Source organism: Hevea brasiliensis, unplaced genomic scaffold, assembly GCF_030052815.1.
Source record: "Hevea brasiliensis isolate MT/VB/25A 57/8 unplaced genomic scaffold, ASM3005281v1 Scaf71, whole genome shotgun sequence".
NCBI lineage: Eukaryota > Viridiplantae > Streptophyta > Magnoliopsida > Malpighiales > Euphorbiaceae > Hevea > Hevea brasiliensis.
The window spans coordinates 186793-205221 of NW_026615262.1; the positions used below are offsets into that span (position 1 = coordinate 186793).

Sequence of the window (18429 nt, forward strand, 5' to 3'; positions counted from 1 at the left end):
CTAAACACAGTGGGAGTAGCTCAAAGAATATCCTGTCAAATGGGACCCTGGAGAGGTAAAATGGATTTTACAATAACTCCTCTTGATGACTTTGATGTGGTGATTGGGATGGATTTCCTCAAGAGGGCGCGAGCCATTCCAGTCCCAGCCGCTGATTGCATTTTGGCAATGGGAGATAAACCTTGCACGATTCCAACATCTTTCAGTCCCATTTCTGAGAAGAAGTTAATATCGACTCTTCAATTCAAGAAAGGTGTGAAGCGTAAGGATCCCACGTATGTGGTCGTCCCCATTGTGAGGAAAGCATGAAAGGTACAAGCATGTCATGAAAAGGGCTACTTCATTCATTCATATAACATAAGTACAATGAATTCTTTGTAGGCAGGGGGGAAACCTACAAGGACTACACGACGGGACTCGGCAAGCAAAGTGACTAGCTAGGCCAGTTTGCTACTTAAGGCCAACCAGTCACTCCTCCCTAAAGAGCATTAGGGACAAAGTCACTCTTGATAGGAGAAGACATCAATATGTCTCAATTATCACACCCCCTAAAATTACATTTTAAAATATCCATTTCGCTCCTCTAAAGCTACAATCATATACAATCTAAATATCTCTTATTCTCCCCCTCTACACTAGGGAGGAGTGGGTTAATGTTAATGTTCTTCCTAAAATGATCGGTACAGATGTACCATGCCACAATTAACACAAATTCTTATATTTTAAAAAACAGAAAATATCTTTTAATTTTGATTTCATTATATACTTTTTGTTATATACATATATATATATACATTTCCTCAACTTTTACCGTTAACAAAGAAATTTTATCATTATAAATTTTCCCTAAATTTTTACCATGATTAAAAATTTAATCCCTCAATGGTCACCTTTTCATTGCTTGACATCCACTAAATTAACAAAAAAAGAACAAAGAAACAAAATTATATGATGGAATCAAAATGTAGGGATGTCTTATCCATTTTTCAAAAGATAAGGACCTAAGTAACAATTATAGCATTTCACAATACCGTGAAAAAGTAATTTACCCCATTACTTTACCACTGTACAGAAGGCATTCAAGATTCAACTTGGAACAGCCCCACCAATACTGTCATTAGAGTTGATGTTACACATGAAAAACAAGTAACCTTAAGAGTATTGCTGATCATATCTTTTCTTTTTTTTTTTTTCTTTATGCACTTTTCTTTACATATAAATCAAATGAAAGTAAGAATTCAAAAGCACATCATTCTTGCCTAACAAATGGTGATGAGCTCAAGTCAGTACTGTAAAATGAGTCCTCAGCTCCACCATAGTAATTATCATCTTTCTCCTCATCCCACTTGAGAACTTCCCTTATGTACTTAAATGCCTCGTCAATGGTCACACGGTCTCTAGCCCTAGCTTGCCACACGAAAAGCTTACAACCTGTGAGGGATGCATAGAGATCTTTGAACTTCATTGCAACATAGTAGTATGCCTGGTGAGCAAGTGTCTGATTGTTGTGGTGCGGTCGCACAGGACTGAAATCATTGAACCACTCACAAGAACTTAGATGTATCCGATTAACCTTCTCTTCAAAGAGATCATATTTGTTAAGTATCAAGACAAAAGGAGTGTCCTTGAAGCAAGGGTGCCTGATCATAGCCTCAAACAGCTCCTTGCTTTGCATCATCTTGTTCTGAAGTAGCGATCCACTGCCACCACTCTCCGGTGCAAGACACATCTGATCATAGTCACTGAGGGCAACACAGAACACTACTACACGGACATCTTCAAACATTTCCACCCATTTGCAACCCTCATTCATCCCCTTTGCATTTACCCTAATAAGTTGGTATCTGAAATGCAGAACAAGTAATCAAATATTGGCCAACATTACTGAAAATAATTACTAAATTCTGAGACCAGATGGTAAATACCACAGGGTTATGCGTGCAAGTGCGTGTGAAAAAAGAAAAGAGGGCAGTAGAGAGAGGCTCTAGCTATTGATTTGCTGGGAAATCATGTGCATAGCAGTTTTCCAGTCTTTCCAACTCAAAAGAAGGTTCTCCTAGGGTGTGCAAAATGTGTGACTGAACAGGATCTTTTTGTGCTAGAGCTGTTATTGCATGTTATTAAACAGAAAACTAGAAAAGAATTACTTTGTAAGAGGTGGGGGTGGAGCTTCCATATTATCTGTGTATGTTTCAGACATTGGGTTGCAATCATCAAGGGAAAATTCTATGAAAGCCAAACCATTCCCTTTGGTGACCCCTTCTGCATAGATGATATCACGTTCAGAAGGTTCATATTCATTGCTGGAGACCTCAACCGCCTGAAAGAAAGACCGCATCATATAGCCATTCAATATATTGAATTTTCTAGATTTCTAGGTTCAGACACAATCACAGAAGCTATCGGGGAAAAGACAATAGAAGATAGTAAAATACAAAAATTGGAAGAGAAAAGCTTTTTCTAAAAGCCCAAATGGCCAAGAAAAGCCAAACCTTTTCTTGCTTTTCCAATTACACCCAAATCTTTTAATTTTGGTGATTTTAGCTCAAATTAGTAGTTGCAAAAACACAACTTTTCAAACTTGAATTAAAAAATAAATGTTAACATATTATTATTATTATTATTATTATTATTATTATTATTATTATTATTATTATTATTTTTCCCATCTCTTTTCTCTTCCCCTCCTCCCCCTCTTTATATTGTCTTTTTTCTCTCCCTCTGCTCCTGCCCTCCCTTTGTTGCAAACCCAATGCTGGCAAGATTCATGGAGTTATCCTCAAATTCATTTAAGCTCCCTGCAACAATCTTATACTTCGATTTTGCTAAAAACAATGGAAGGACAACAAATCAAAAAGTTGAAGAACTGAAGTAATGGCATTGAATTTGGGCACACAGATGGCACATGTATGGTAGTCTCATTAGTGTTACCAACTGATGTAAGAAGCGGTGGCGGTATGTGGTCGTTCACATTTTGATTGCGGCAAATAACTTCCTTTTAGATTTAAGCCTATTTTGAATGTGGATTTCAACGGGTTTAGTTAGAGTATGGCAATGACAGTTGGGCATCTTCAATTATGCGTATCTGGAGATGTTTTGAAATTTTGTCGTGGAATGAGGATGCCAACCATGTGTTAGAGGGGAATCTGATATTGCAGAAGCTTCAGTTTTTCTTTCTATTTTGTGACTTTCCAATGAAATGCTCACTGAAAAACAAGGGATCAAGGAGAGAGAGAGAGAGAGAGAGAGAGAAGGGCTTTGGTAGGAACAACAGAAAGAAAAAGCACATGGGGCGAATGGAAGAGGAAAGATAAAGGAAAAATATTGCTTATTATAATTCGTAACAAAATTTTATTTTTGTTCAATTTTGATCATTTGGATATAATTGAAAAACCATGAAAAAGTCTGGCATTTTTGGTCGCAAAGCCTTGTTAAAATAAGGGCCTGACACACAATGCAAATGTGATGCTCATATAAGTAAATAACATAATTTTTCAGAACGAGATAATTAGTGTTCCAGTGAAATACCCGACTTAAGAAGTACTCCGCAACATCTGGAAGAAAGTGAAGCTCATCTTTTCTTCTATATGTTGCCTGTATTGCAGGATCCCTCCACACTTCTTCAACCAATGGAGCATATTCACGCGTTGCAGCAGGGAAAAATGCATCCAAATCTCCTGTAGCTATGATGTCTAGCAGCCAATCAGAAAAATGCTTCAATCTTGGGTTGATGGAATAGATACACTGACTAGTTTCACTAGGATCGAGCTCTTCACCTGAAGCAAAATTGAAATGACCATTACATGTGGAAGCCACTATAATAGTATAAGCACCTTTTACCAATTGCACAAGGCTTACCAACATCACTATGATTATTTTCTCCCCTCCTTCAGGATATGGAATATTCTGCTCTAAGACCCTACCTCAGCCCTATCAAATCTATAGTCGTCATAATACAATCAAGTGAATAGGGTAGCTAAACTATAGGCACAAGGTGCTTGAAGGACATGAGGAGCATATCTGTTAAAGTTTCCACCCTTTTATGATGTTTTCAATTTATCAGTAATAATTTAACCATAAAAACCCAAAATGAATACTAAAATATCAATATACAAAGACTATCACCACTGAATATGGTTGATCATATGTTATGTGTTCACTGGAGTACAAAGAAACCAGAAGCACACAAGCATAATTGCAAGCTTCAAATACTACAGTCAGCTTCTATTTGCTAGTAGAAAGATTAGCTCAACAAAAGCCATGTGTACACACAGTAGTACCAAAATAATAATAATGGCTACTAAACATAGGTCAAAACACACAGAGATCACAACAGAAGTCAAAGAAGATTCAATTTAGAAATTATGTTGACTTAAGTTTTCATTGTAAAATTAAGTTTAGACTTCTATAATTTAGGAATTCCATTATTATTTAGGAATATTTAAAAATTCTATTAGGTTTAGTATTTTACTAGTTAATATTGGCTTAATATTTTCTTATTTTGGGATTCCTAATCCCAGTAGTAGGATTAATATTATACAATAAATTCCTGTCATCTAGGTGGTTTATTAGATATTATCACAGTTATTATTGACAACTAAGAATTTAATAAAAGTTCTTGAGAATCGTTTCTCATAGCATTCTTTGTAGTTCTACATCTCCCTTCATAGATAAAGTAATAATGATCCCCATATTCATCAATATTATATGTTTTTTTTTTACATGAAGAAACTTTACTTTTTTCGTTAATCTAATAAATTTTTTGTAATTAACTATTTTACGTAAAAAAAAAACTATCAGTTTACAAAAATCTCGTAAGATGAATTGTCAATTTTTGCTAAATTATCTTATTTACGTAACAAAATAATTTTACTTTGTAATTGTCAAATGAATGAATTGTCAATTTTTGCTAAATTATCTTATTTACGTAACAAAATAATTTTACTTTGTAATTGTTGGAATATTACTTATGGGAACAAGTCTCACATCGGCAATGTACAAGAAAATTAAAGGATAAATAAGTATTGGCAAATCAAACAAAAAAGGCTTAGGCCATTTTGGTGATGGAGAGCCTAGTTCAACATGTAGCTTGCCAGTTCGATATTTACACTCTTGGATTCATAATTCTCAACATGGTAGCAGAGCAGGTCAAGGCCCGATTTCAGTTTCATTTTAATTTCCCAGTGTTGCCACGGCATTTCAATTTCAGGTTTCAAGTGTCAACCGGATGTCCAAGTTGCCACTTGAGATTAGTGGTGGAATATCACTTGTGGGAACTAGTCCCACATTGGCAAGGTACAAGAAAATTAAAGGATATAAAAGTGTTGGCAAACCAAATCAAAAAGGCTTAGGCCATTTTGGTAATGAGAAGCCCAGTTAAACATGTATCTTGCTGGTTTGATATTTACACTCTTGGGTCCATAATTCTCAGTAATGATAAAACCAAGTAATCATAGAATACACCTATTCTAAGTGTCTTCTTCCAAGTTTGAGTACTTGCCTTCAAAGTTATGACACTGTGAGCATTCTTATTCAATATTTGATAATAAATGAAACAAATGAAATATAATTCTTATGCTAATTTGATAATAAAAATATTTGAATCCATAACTTATTTCAATACATATAAAAGCTAAAAGACCAAAAGAAAAAACTCAGCCTTTTGGAAAATTATCAATTTTATCCAATCTTTTTAAGTTCGTCAATTCTAACCTCAACTTTTAGAATTGTTTCAATATTAACAAACCTGCAAAAGGACCCTAGAGAAATAGTTTGATTATTGTTTGGAAAAGAAAAAAAGAAACGCCCAACCCAAAAACAAGGAGCCAAGCTGCCAAGGGAAGAAAGAAAAGAGAATATGGACCCAAAACAAGGTCAAATGAAAGTAGTAGCGGCTACTAATCTCAAAGGTGGTGGTCCAATATCATTTTTGAGAACATTCTAGTGGGTCAACACCAAATTTCTGCATGGCAAGTTTTGATTCTGATGGTGGTGGCTTTTATTGATGAAAAAACTCACCAAAGATGCTTTGGAAGGTGTGCCTTTCTTAGGCTGCTTATAAGAAGCACACACTTAAGCCACAAAGCATGCACCAATTACAGGTTGCCTTCCCCTTTCCTAGGGATACCGCCAATGCCCTAAGCACCTTGTTCCTTAGATCCACCTCCCACGCAACTTTTAACTATGACTTTACCTATAAAGCTTTCCTATGAAAATAACATTTCTATCCCCTATCATATATACAAATGACCAGGGTTCATGACTCGTGTCATCTTTAGAAATACCAAGGGAAAAGAGAGAGAGAGAGAGAGAGAGAGAGGGAGATAGAGAGAGAGAAGTGGAATGGAGAAAAAGAAGACAGCACCTACATTAATATTTTAATTCAAATCACAAGAATCCTAAAATTCAAGTTGATCTGTATAATTCAAATTGCAAATTGCACAATTCTTTGACAACTAATATCAATTTCAATTCATAAGTTAGTGAGATTGGTTTGAGGCAAGAATCAAGCTGAAATAAAATGATTCTAATTCTAACTATAAACATAGCTAAACATTCAAACTCCATTTGTTTTTCAACCCTGCTAATCCTTCAAATTTGCCTTCATTGTGAATATACTGATTGTAGCTTTGAAATAATGTATCAAACATAGTTGTTAAAGTACTTGAGGCCGAAAGTGCACAGGGCACTGGCCCTAACAGCTTTACCATGGTCAGGGGGTCACCTTCAGCAAGGACCCATTTTATGACTTAGGTATATGCCTTCTTCCAGACTAAAGGCACACCTCAAAAACCTCTACCAAAAGCGAGCTTTTCCACAAATAGAGGCCACCATCACCAAACATGAGATTTCCTCAATCTACCATCAAACCCCCACTTTTGAAGTTGATGGTTGCCAATCCTTTCACTTTCATCATCCACGCACCTTATATCTCTCTCCTCTTACCTTGTTTCCAGTCCTCCCTGTTTCTATCTCCCCCCTTCCCTTGATTGCTCTGTTTCTTGAATTTTTTAACTTCTCATTTTTATCAACAACAATATTGAAAAATATCTGACCTTCATTTCTACTCTTTATGGTCAAGTCCATGTTCATTTTGAGTTCTATTTCTTGGTGGTTAGTTTGTTAACTTTAGATTGCTGCTTTGAATGCTGTTAAATTTTATTAGTTTGGTTAAATGGTATTATTATCTTGATTTGTTATGCATATTAGTTCTTAATTCTGAATTATTCAAATTGTATTTTTTCTTTGCTAACTCCGCCTAAGTAGTTTGCGCTTAGCCGGTCCCAAGCCCGGATAAAGGAGGAGGGTTGCGGTAGGTGACAACCAGCGTAAAAATTTCGTCACACCCTATGATATGGATTCAAAAGATATAAACGTTGGGGCGTCCTCTACTAACGACGCGCTACATCGGAGCCCGGGTGTAGTGATAAATATGCAAGGGTGTAGGGCGTTCACCGAAAGCGACGCGCCATGCCGGCGCCCGGGTGTGGTGTTAAGTGAGCAAGGGTTCCCACATCATGGACGGGTGTGGGTAAAGAAGTTAGTCCATAGGACAGATAGTAGAACAAATAGTGGAACAGAACACAAGATAGACATAGAAAACAATAGAAGATATCATAGAAGGAGACCAATTAGGAAGGAGCAGGATAGGAGGAGGATCAGGGTTGGTACTTGGAATGTTGGATCACTTACAGGAAAATTAATGGAGCTTGTGGATACCTTGGAAAGGAGAAGGGTGAATATTGCTTGCATTCAGGAGACTAAATGGGTAGGAGAGAAAAGTAAGGAAGTGGGTAATTCAGGGTACAAACTGTGGTTTACCGGAAAGGAGAGAAACAAGAACGGAGTGGGTATAATCATAGACAGAACATTGAAAGACGCAGTAGTAGCTGTGAAAAGAGTAGGAGATAGAATTATACTAGTAAAGCTAGTACTAGAAGGAGAAACAATAAATATAGTTAGTGCTTATGCCCCACAAATAGGACTAGACAGTGAGAGTAAACAAAGGTTTTGGGAAGATATGGATGATTTAATGCAAAGCATACCGAATGAAGAGAATGTTTTCATTGGTGGAGATTTGAATGGACATGTAGGAAGTGATAGACAAGGTTATGAGAATGTTCATGGAGGTTTTGGTTTTGGTTTTGGCAGTCGAAATGAGGAGGGAAAAAGCATCCTGGATTTTGCTATGGCATACGACCTAATACTAGCAAATACCTACTTTATAAAAAGAGTCACATTTAGTGACTTTCAAAAGTGGGCAACATAGAAGTCAAATCGACTTCCTCTTAACCAGGAAGACAAATAGAGCTCTATGCAAGGATTGCAAGGTCATTCCAGGAGAGGCTTTAACAAGTCAACAAAGATTGGTGGTCTTGGATGTCAAGTTTAGGAACAATTCAAGTAAGGTCAGAAGAAATAGTGTAGCTCGAACAAAGTGGTGGGAGTTCAAAGGAGTAAAGCAAGTGAAGTTCAAAAATGAGCTTCTCGAGTCCGAAGTATGGAAGCTAGATATGGAGGCCAATGATATGTGGATACAGATGGCATCAAAGATTAGAGAAGTAGCTAGAAAAGTACTTGGAGAGTCTAAAGGACATGGACCACCCTCAAAAGAGAGATGGTGGTGGAATGAGGAAGTACAAAAGGCAGTGAAGAGAAAAAGGGAATGGTATAAGAAATTACCTAAATGTGATAATAATGAGGCATATGAACAATACAAGATAGCAAAGAAAGAGGCAAAAAAGGCAGTTAGTCAAGCAAGAGCACAAGCCTTTGAAAAGTTATATGAGAAACTTGGAACTAAAGAAGGGGAGAAAGATATTTATAGATTAGCAAGGAGTAGAGAAAGGAAATGTCAAGACCTCAATCAAGTTAGGTGCATTAAGGATAAAGAAGGAAAAGTGTTGGTGAAAGATGAGGACATTAAAGAAAGATGGAGAAATTATTTTAATGATCTCTTTAATAATAGTCAAAATGGAAATAGCGTGAATATAGATTATAGAACAATAGAAAAGAATGTAAATTATACTAGAAGGATTAGATCTTTAGAAGTAAAGGAAGCACTTAAGAGAATGAAAGTGGGTAAAGCCTGTGGACCCGATGAAATACCAATTGAAGTGTGGAAGTATTTGGGAGATATGGGAGTGGCATGGTTAACTAAATTATTTAATAAGATTCTAAACACAAAGAAAATTTCTGATGACTGGAGGAAGAGTATATTAGTACATATTTTTAAAAATAAAAATAAGGGAGACATACAGAGTTGCTCAAACTATAGGGGAATTAAACTCATGAGCCATACTATGAAGTTGTGGGAGAGAGTTGTGGAGCATCGACTACGTCATGATACTTCTATCTCTCTCAATTAATTTGGTTTCATGCCCATTGCTCAACTATGGAAGCGATCTTTCTCATTAGAAGCTTGATGGAGAAATATAAAGATGTGAAGAAAGATCTACACATGGTTTTTATTGATTTGGAGAAGGCTTATGATAGTGTTCCAAGAGAAGTCTTATGGAATGTGTTAGAACAAAAGAGGGTATCTATTAGGTACATACAAGTATTGAAAGATATGTATGAAGGAGCAACTACTATTGTGCATGGGAGGGGACACAAGAGATTTTCCGATCTCAATTGGATTACACCAAGGATCAGCCATAAGCCCTTACCTTTTTACATTAGTTTTAGATGAACTGACGAAACATATACAAGAGAGTATTCCTTGGTGCATGATGTTTGCGGATGATATTGTTCTGATAGATGAGACACGAGAAGGAGTCAATAGAAAGCTAGAACTTTGGAGAAGTACTCTAGAGTCAAAGGGTTTTAAGTTAAGTAGAACGAAGAGTAATACATGCATTGCAAGTTCGGTGAAGGCCAAACGGTGATAGGGAAGGAGTTAGTTTGAATGGAGTGGTACTGTCCCAAAGTAATCACTTTAAATATCTAGGCTCAGTCCTTCAAGTAGATGGGGGATGTGAGGAGGATGTTAGTCATAGGATTAAAGCCGGATGGTTAAAGTGGAGACGTGCTACGGAAGTTTTATGTGATCGTAAGATTCCCAATAAATTAAAAGGAAAATTTTACCGCATGACCATACGAATCGGCTATGTTATATGGTAGTGAGTGTTGGGCCTTTGAAAGAGTCGTATGCATCTAAGATAAGAGTTGCAGAGATGAGAATGTTAAGGTGGATGAGTGGCCATACTAGACTAGATAAAGTCCGTAATGAAAGTATTAGAGAAAAGGTAGGAGTGGTGCCAATTGAAGATAAGTTGAGAGAAGAGAGATTAAGGTGGTTTGGTCATGTGAAGCGTAGACATACGGAGGCTCCAGTTAGACAAGTAGAGCACATTAGGTTAGAGGATAGAAAGAAAAAAAGGGGTAGACCTAAATTGACTTGGAGGAGAGTAGTACAACATGACTTAGAAGCATTACACATTTCTGAGGATTTAACCCAAAATCGTTCAGAGTGGAAAAAGCGAATCCATATAGCCGACCCCAAATTTTTGGGATAAAGGCTTAGTTGAGTTGAGTTGAGTTATTTTTTCTTTGCTTGACCCCTCCAAAGCACGCCTTTGTGCCTTGCATCCAGACTCTAAGACTTCTTTTGCACTTTACTGCCTCTTGCACCTTCCATAATTATGGAATCAAAGGTTGACAGTACATGAATTTGCTTTTGTATCTTCCTCAGTTACTACTAATACCATGTAGACTACCAAAACCCACCCCTCTCCAACTCTCCCTCCCCTCTCTCTTTTATCTCTACATATATTTGGGTACATAGTGACATAACGAAAAACAAAAGAAAAAGAGGCAAAAGCTTGAACTTCTAGTGAATTTCTATTTAAATGATCCCATTTTCGATAACTAAATGCATGAACAGAATTCCAGAAGAATGGATAAATAAATTCTTAGTCAAGTGCATTTGCCCATTTACTCCCACTGGAATGTTAGTGTGAATATCAAGGCTTCCATTCCTCTAACATCACATTTGGTTCATTTCAAAAAATTTGAATGGAATCAAACCCTTGGGATAAAATTTCATTTTCTCGTTTGATATACAAAGAATAAGAATTTTATTATATTTTGATACTTGAATAATTTGAAATTACGTAGAAAAGACATATTTTATGTATAATTTTAAAATTAACATTTTATTCCATTTAGTTGTTTCAAAAATAAAATTAGAATACGATTCCTAGGATCAAGACATCCATTTCCAAAGTGTACCAAATATGCCTTGAGATTCATGCAGGTTAGAAAAGATAATCCATCTAAATGAGTATAGAAACTCACTCTACCGTGAATCTCTCTATTCTGTTGTTTACAAGGAACTTATCTCTAGTACAAGCATTTTTCCATGCTTATCCATTTGAGATTACTTTTACTAACATAAGATGAATCTCAAAGGAAAGGGAGCTTTGATGCTCACATAAATTTTCCAATTAAGGTAAACAACCCAATGCAAATTATTAGAAGAATTTTTCATTAACGTACTTAATGCAGAACAGGAAGACGATATTCCTAATACAACTTAGGAATTATATTCCGTATAAAATTAGCAAATTTAAGAGTTTTATTCTTTATGAATTTTATTCTTATTAAGTCTATTATTTAGGAATTTTATTATTTTCTAATTTCTTTTGGTTTAATTTAATATTCCTAATTAGGATTGAATTATGGTTCTAAAATCCTAATGTGATTGGGATTCTTAATTCTATAAATAAGACTTAAGGTTTCTATTGTTATTAGACAAGTTTTGTTACGACAATTTCACAAGGTCAATAATATTTTAGAAAATTAGTTCTCTTTTCAAGGATTGATATTTTATTTCTTGGTTCTTTCTCTTTGTCCTACATCAATTTTGGTATCAGAGCCTAAATTCAATTCAAATTTCCATAAGGTTTTGCAAACTTTCAATCCTTCCACTTTGCCCTCAAAATTTTCCTCCACTCTTTGTCCAAAATTTTTTGCCTTTTTAACTCAACTCAACTAAGTCTTTTATCCCAAAAATTTAGGGTCGGTTCTATGGATTCTCTTTCTCCACTCTAAACGATTTTGAGTTAAATCCTCAGAAATGTGTAATACTTTTAGGTCATGTTGTACTACTCTCCTCCAAGTCAGTTTAGGTCTACCCCTTCTTTTCTTTCTATCCTCTACCCTAATGTGCTCTACTTGTCTAATTGGAGCCTCCGTATGTCTACGTTTCACATGACCAAACCACCTCAATCTCCCTTCTCTCATGCACCACCATCCAGCCATCAAACCCAGGCACCGCCACTACCAATCCACCGACAACATCCAGGTGACCCTTCCAGTGCCTTTCATATCACCTGCAACTTCAAATCTTGACCCGAATCTAGACCTACAAGTTTCCTAAATTTCTCTAGCATTTGACCCTCCCCAACCCTTCTCCAATAGCTAATATGCCCATCTCTACTGTCGGAACTATTGGCCAACTTCATAGATGTAAAAATCTGTTGGATCAGGTCAAGGAATCTGCTGGATTTTTTTCTCCGATGAAAATGACTCCTAAATTGCTGAATTTTAATTTTCTTCAATGAGGTATGCTTCCTTAATTTGAAATCACAATGTGGACTAAAAGATTACAAGATGATATTGATGATTCTAAAGTACAAGATGAGTTATGCAATTCAAAGAATACAAGATGAAATTGATAATTATTATGAACAACTTGATGAAGTGTGCTATTTGATTGATTTGAATGAAAGTCCTAACTATGCTCCTTGTGACTTACTTGATGAGTTCCGAGACATTCAACTAATCTTACAATATACGAAGAAAGCACTTGAAAAATGTAAAAATGAGTATCATGATCAACAGACTCATCAATAAATTAAGGATAAATAACTTGAAGAATTTGAAGCATGGAAAGAAACACATCTGTTCCAATTGAGAGAACAGTTGAATATAGTAAAAAGTAACGAAAATATGAAGGCAAAAAGTCTTGAAAAAGTATGGCAAAAGTCTTGAAAAAGCAAGCCAACAACAAGAGAAACTTGAATTTGAAAAGCAACTTAAGGTTGAAGATAAAATTGAAAATGAGCAACCTAAAGAACCTAAGATCGAAGAATCTTCATTTGAGTATTGAACACACACCTGTTAAAGAGCCTATTCTAAAGCAAGAAGTTGATGAAAATGCAAAACCAAAACTTGAGGAGTAAAACTTGCAGAACAAAGATCACTTTATGGAAACTTCAATGGAGATTGAAGAAAGTCAAGTTATTCTTATTGATTTGAAGAGTCTTTCAACTGTTAATCCATTTGATTTTGTTTGTCTAGATCCTTTTAGAGATGCAAAGGAAAGCATGAAGTGCTTGATTTCAAATTTCTTGCTACCATACAAGAATCAAGAGTTGATTGTTCTCCTAATACATTTTCTGATTCTCTCACACTTCAAGACTCGAGGACGAGTTTTTTTTCCAACCAGGGGAGAATAATGCAGAATAGGAAGATAATATTCCTAATTTAGGAATTATATTCCATGTAAAATTAGGAAATTTAAAAGTTATATTCTTTAAGAATTTTATTCTTATTAAGTCTATTATTTAAGAATTTTATTATTTCTAGTTTCTTTTGGTTTAATTTAGTATTCCTAATTAGAATTGAATTAGAGTTCTAAAATCTTAATGTAATTGGGACTCCTAATTCTATAAATAAGACCTAGGGTTTCTATTGTTATTAGACAAGTTTTGTTATGACAATTTCATAAGATCAATAATATCTTAGAGAATTAGTTCTCTTTTCAAGGATTGGTCCTTGATTTCTTGGTTTTTTCTCTTTGTTCTACGTCAGTACTTCATTGAAAGGAAGTTTCAACACTTAAATGGCAATTCACTGAAAGTTTAAGCACCTTCAGCATTATTTATCCCTTTAATGAACTGCATCTTACTGCAGTTTTCTATGAAGGTTCTATTGAAGGGATTTCCAGCATGAGTAACTTGCAGAAATTGAAAGTTTAACCAGGGCTATCCCAAAAAAAAAAAAAAAAAAAAAAAAGGCCATTTTGACCAATTGACTGAATTCCAGCATTCTTGCTTTCTTGTTGTAGAAAGAGATTATTCTCCTTAATTTCAATTAATCTGTACATGGATATATATATACAATTGATTCCTATAATTGTGTTCTACTAATTAGGAAGAAATCCTAAATAAGAAATCCTAAATAGGAATACAGAATACAGAATATACAGAGAAATAATATAGTGATTGACTTTCTATAACACTTGTTTACTTGGAGGAAAATGGGAACTCTGAGGAGAGGCTTTTGAATTATTTAGGAGGAAATTATCATCATGAACACAACTTAAGAGAAAGGACCGAGGGTGGAATCCTTTTCTTGGTTCGGAAAATAAAGAGAGGTGAGTTTTCTTAAAACAAATGAAGGCCATTTAGGTGTCATGTCAGAGACCAAATTAACAGCACAGGAACATTTACTAACCAATATTGACTTCAGAGTATTTAAATATCATGCAAAACCTTAGTCCTCTATCTGGACTTGTAGTAAATGTAAACGCAAAATATTAAAGTGCATTCCTCTAATTAATAAATAAACAAAAAAAAAATCATTAAAATGTAAGTAGATTACTTACAGTTCCAAAATCATGTTTAGAACAGTTGGAAAATCCAACCTAGAATCCTAAATAGTAGTTGGAAAGTACTGAACAGTGCATGCTTAGATACCCAGCGCTCATTTATTAATTAATATTGAACCAACACAAAAGCATGATACATGATTGGTTGACAACAATAATGAGAAAAGGCTAAGACATGGGCTGACAAGCAGCGAACACAACAGAGTCACAACAGCATCCAACTCAAAAACACTAAACAAGCAAGTGGAGAGACCAGTATACTATCATTATACCAATTTTTTAGTAAAGCTAACAATAGATCACATTAAATGGAAAGCACATCGAAGAATTTAATGCAGGAAAAAAAATATGAAAATATTACCAGTCTCAAAGTCATCTTGGGTACCTAATTCCTTCATTCTATACAATGCCTCCTCCTCAAAGCGTTCCCGTCCATCAAGCAAAAGGCTAAGATATCTATACATATTACTCTGGATCATCAACTTGATATCCTGCAGTTCCTCTGCAATAAACTTGTTTCCATACAAAAATTTGGCCTGTCGAATGATACATAGTGGAAGTTAAATTGGTCAACACAATTACAAAAGTATATCAAGTTTCTACAGAATATTTGCTGAAATACGATATGTCCGGAAACGAATGCAATGGCAGCTTATCAAATTGAGGCTGAGTTCTAATTTAAATCATTTTACCACTTAAGTTGGTCAAATATTACATATACATACACACCAAAATTGGTCGTAATGACACTTCTCCTGGAACAATGTCATGCAACCACTTTTTTCTCTTTTTTTTTTTTTTTTCATTTTTTAGTTTTGACCATTTTTTAAAATCTTAGGATATTGGACTTCCCCAATAATGGCCTACAAGTAAGGCATATCATTTGCGCATTTCAATTATGTATACCTAGACCATACATTAGCAACACATATGATGCAACTTAAAAGGTTCAGAGTTAAATGTATAAATTTCTAAGGTTTGGGCTCTGTTTGCTACATAGAAGTTAATTTCCTGGAAAATCTAGCTAGCATTTAGGGTGCTTAATTAGTCAACGAAAAATGTTCTTACTCAAAGGAAAAAGTAAGTCATTTTTTGGACTTTCAAACTCATAAAACGAGGAAAACCTATAAGGAACAAAAGGCATGTCCATTAGCCTACTAGCCATCACCAATTATCCCTGGTCAACACCAGTCACTGCCAATTGCCAATGAAAATCACAATTTACCCTTTTTCTTTTTTTTTTTGCATAATATCTCTCATATTCAAATTCTAAACAGAAGAATATAGAAAATCTTGTAGGTCCAAACACTTTGTCTCTTAAATATTGAAAGAATATTCATACATCCCAATGTACTCCGAATGCTAGAAAATAATATTTAACTAATTTTCAGCATTGCAACTGTTACAGAATAATACACGTGAGCATAACTAGGGTTATGGTTCACTGGCTATCAACGCTGGAGGATTTAAAATGATTTAGGGGGGGAAAACACTTTGGTCATCCACATGATACAGGTAAACATAACTAGGGTATAAAAGTAAGCATTACTTTCATTACACTGTTAGAGAAAACCATAATTGAATTACAAAATTTTAAGAAAAGTTAAAAGAAGAAAACAAGACATAAAAGCCATACCTGCTTGAAGATAGTGCTGGTTCCAGAGCCTTCAAGGCCAAGCAGAAGAAGTTTCTGTACTTTTTTCTGCTCTAGATAATTTGGAACCGTAGTATAATTACTAGCCTCATCTCTCTGTCCAAGTGGTTGACCATGAAGGACGGGCAAAGAGAAAAGTGCACAAACAAACCGCGTTGATGCCTGTCTAGGAAAGACCAAATCCACAATACTTCACGAAGAAACTATGATTTTACAAAGGCTCTGTTAAATTTTTAGTGAGTTTTTCACTACATACCTTCTCCCAAATGTTTCCCCTGATATTATTCTGGCCTTCCTCTTCGTAACGGCCATCATCATAGACCCAAAAATGAGTGTCACGCGGACATTGGACATTTGCTAGCTGTAAACATTGAGAAATTAGGTTATTAGTTCTCATTAGCTATAAACATTGAGAAATTAGGTTATTAGTTCTCATTAGCTATAAACAAGAGCAACAAAAACACATATATCATGCCAAGGGACTAATATTATCATTTGTAACCTTGACACAATCATGTAGTATGGAGAATCAACTGAAAAAATAAGATTCAAGCAACACATAACTATCATTTATGTAACAAGAACAGTAATATTGTTGCACAAAATTGGTGCATAAGATCCAAGACGAATGGTGCATCTAGATTTTTTTTTTCCCTAGGGTCAACATATAAAAAATAAATAATAAAATACTATTAAAAGATATAAAAAAATAAAATATTAATATCTTATAATTGGACTCTACAATGTCTATTACTCTATAAGCTATCAAGAATTACATTATTATTAATGCTATCAATACATCTCTCTCTCTCCATGAGTAACTTAACAAGTATTCATCAATTGATCACACGTGGTTGGCACAATTGTCTTGATAAAATTTATTGCTGAAAAAACTAGTTTCACAATTGCAGTAGTGACAAGTAGAATAAGTGCAAATTTTAACTTTTACCCTTGAAAAAGAATAATATTATGCTCTTATTTAACTTTTACTTTTACCAAAAAGATGGTTCAAAAATTAAATTTATGAGTGGTCAATTTAGACAAATATATGATATATAAGGATTTTTATTTTTAAACAAAAGAGTGTTAATTGACCCCCTCCCCCACACCTCCATTTAGTGCAGTATATCTGCTACTGAAGATGATAATAACAAAGTGAATAAACATGGGTAAAATTGCACTATATTAGACATCTCTGGCAACAAAACTTGCATAGAAAAGGTAGAGTTTCATATCTGGCAAAACATTTTCAGCATAGTCAAAACACTAAGAGCCTGTTTAGGATTGAGGTTCAAACCTCCTCTAGCACCCCTTCAGATGCTATTGGAAAAAGCAAAATAAAACTGTTATCAAGTTGTTTTAGAGTTCTTATGACTAAAACAAGATAAATTTAACCTCAAAACAATTAACAGCATCTAATAACATATTATGATATTAGAGATGGTGTGTTTCTCAATAGTAGCTGAAACAGTAATGCCAAATAGACCAAGTGGAAGTTCTTCCAAAAGCAGGCTTGTGGGTTAAAGGAATAATCCCTGTATTAGTCCTGCAATGGCTCAAATGTTTGTGGTGCATTGGAAGAACACAGTTGAGGCAGCTACCCATTTATGGTATGTGTATGTCAAATCAAATGAAGTATACACAATTAATAGAAAATAACTGAACCTTACGCGGCATAATCAAATTGGTGCTGAAATTTTTATGTAGTCTTTTCTAGGCTGCTAAAATTTTCAGGTTTTATCTATTGAACCCCTATTCTTCAATTGTGCCCTAATGAGCCCATGAACTTTTCAATTTATGGATATTGAGAATAACAATTTTAAAAAATAAAAAATTAAATTATTTTTCTACTGTGAAAGTTGTTGAGATTAGAGGAAAGAAAAAGAACCTATTTCTAAGCTAATGAATTTTTCAAAGTTTTGCCCATGATGCAATACAAGTTTTTTAAACATGAAACGATTTTTTATGTATTCTAAACTTCCATTAACAACTTTCGAATTTTTTATTTTTGCTATTAAATAAAATGTCTTAAAATTGGAAAGCTCATGAGCTCAACAGCAAACAGTTGAAAAGGCAAAGAAAAGGAATAAATCTTGAAGAAAAAGAGAACGAATTCTCAATTGTATTATGCTCAAATAATAATCACATTATAGTCCAA

At 34.7% G+C, this 18429-nt stretch overlaps 1 protein-coding gene across 2 annotated transcripts; it reads right to left on the reverse strand.

Moving 5' to 3' along the window:
• Positions 1 to 1033: 1033 nt before the first annotated feature.
• On the reverse strand, positions 1034 to 16637 carry LOC131177719 (extra-large guanine nucleotide-binding protein 3-like). Of its 2 annotated transcripts, none has more exons than XM_058142819.1 (6): positions 16528 to 16637; positions 16254 to 16437; positions 15003 to 15153; positions 3529 to 3776; positions 2148 to 2320; positions 1034 to 1844 (listed from the first exon to the last, which is right to left on the reverse strand). In XM_058142819.1, the coding sequence occupies exons 1-6, from the start codon at positions 16623 to 16625 to the stop codon at positions 1250 to 1252; spliced, it is 1449 nt and encodes a 482-aa protein (XP_057998802.1). In that variant the 5' UTR covers positions 16626 to 16637; the 3' UTR covers positions 1034 to 1249. The 2 variants fall into 2 exon arrangements, with proteins under 2 accessions (XP_057998802.1, XP_057998801.1); XM_058142818.1 differs by having other exon boundaries at positions 14979 to 15153.
• Between the last annotated feature and the right edge of the window lie 1792 nt (positions 16638 to 18429).

Excerpts from the sequence above, each read along its gene's own strand:
- LOC131177719 (XM_058142818.1), bottom strand. The coding sequence starts at position 16,625 with ATGTCCAATGTCCGCGTGACACTCATTTTTGGGTCTATGATGATGGCC. Across the intron at positions 3,777-14,978 it reads CCAAGATGACTTTGAGACTG|GTGAAGAGCTCGATCCTAGT; the intron begins GTAATATTTTCA and ends ATTTTGCTTCAG. Across the intron at positions 2,321-3,528 it reads CGGAGTACTTCTTAAGTCGG|GCGGTTGAGGTCTCCAGCAA; the intron begins GTATTTCACTGG and ends TCTTTCTTTCAG.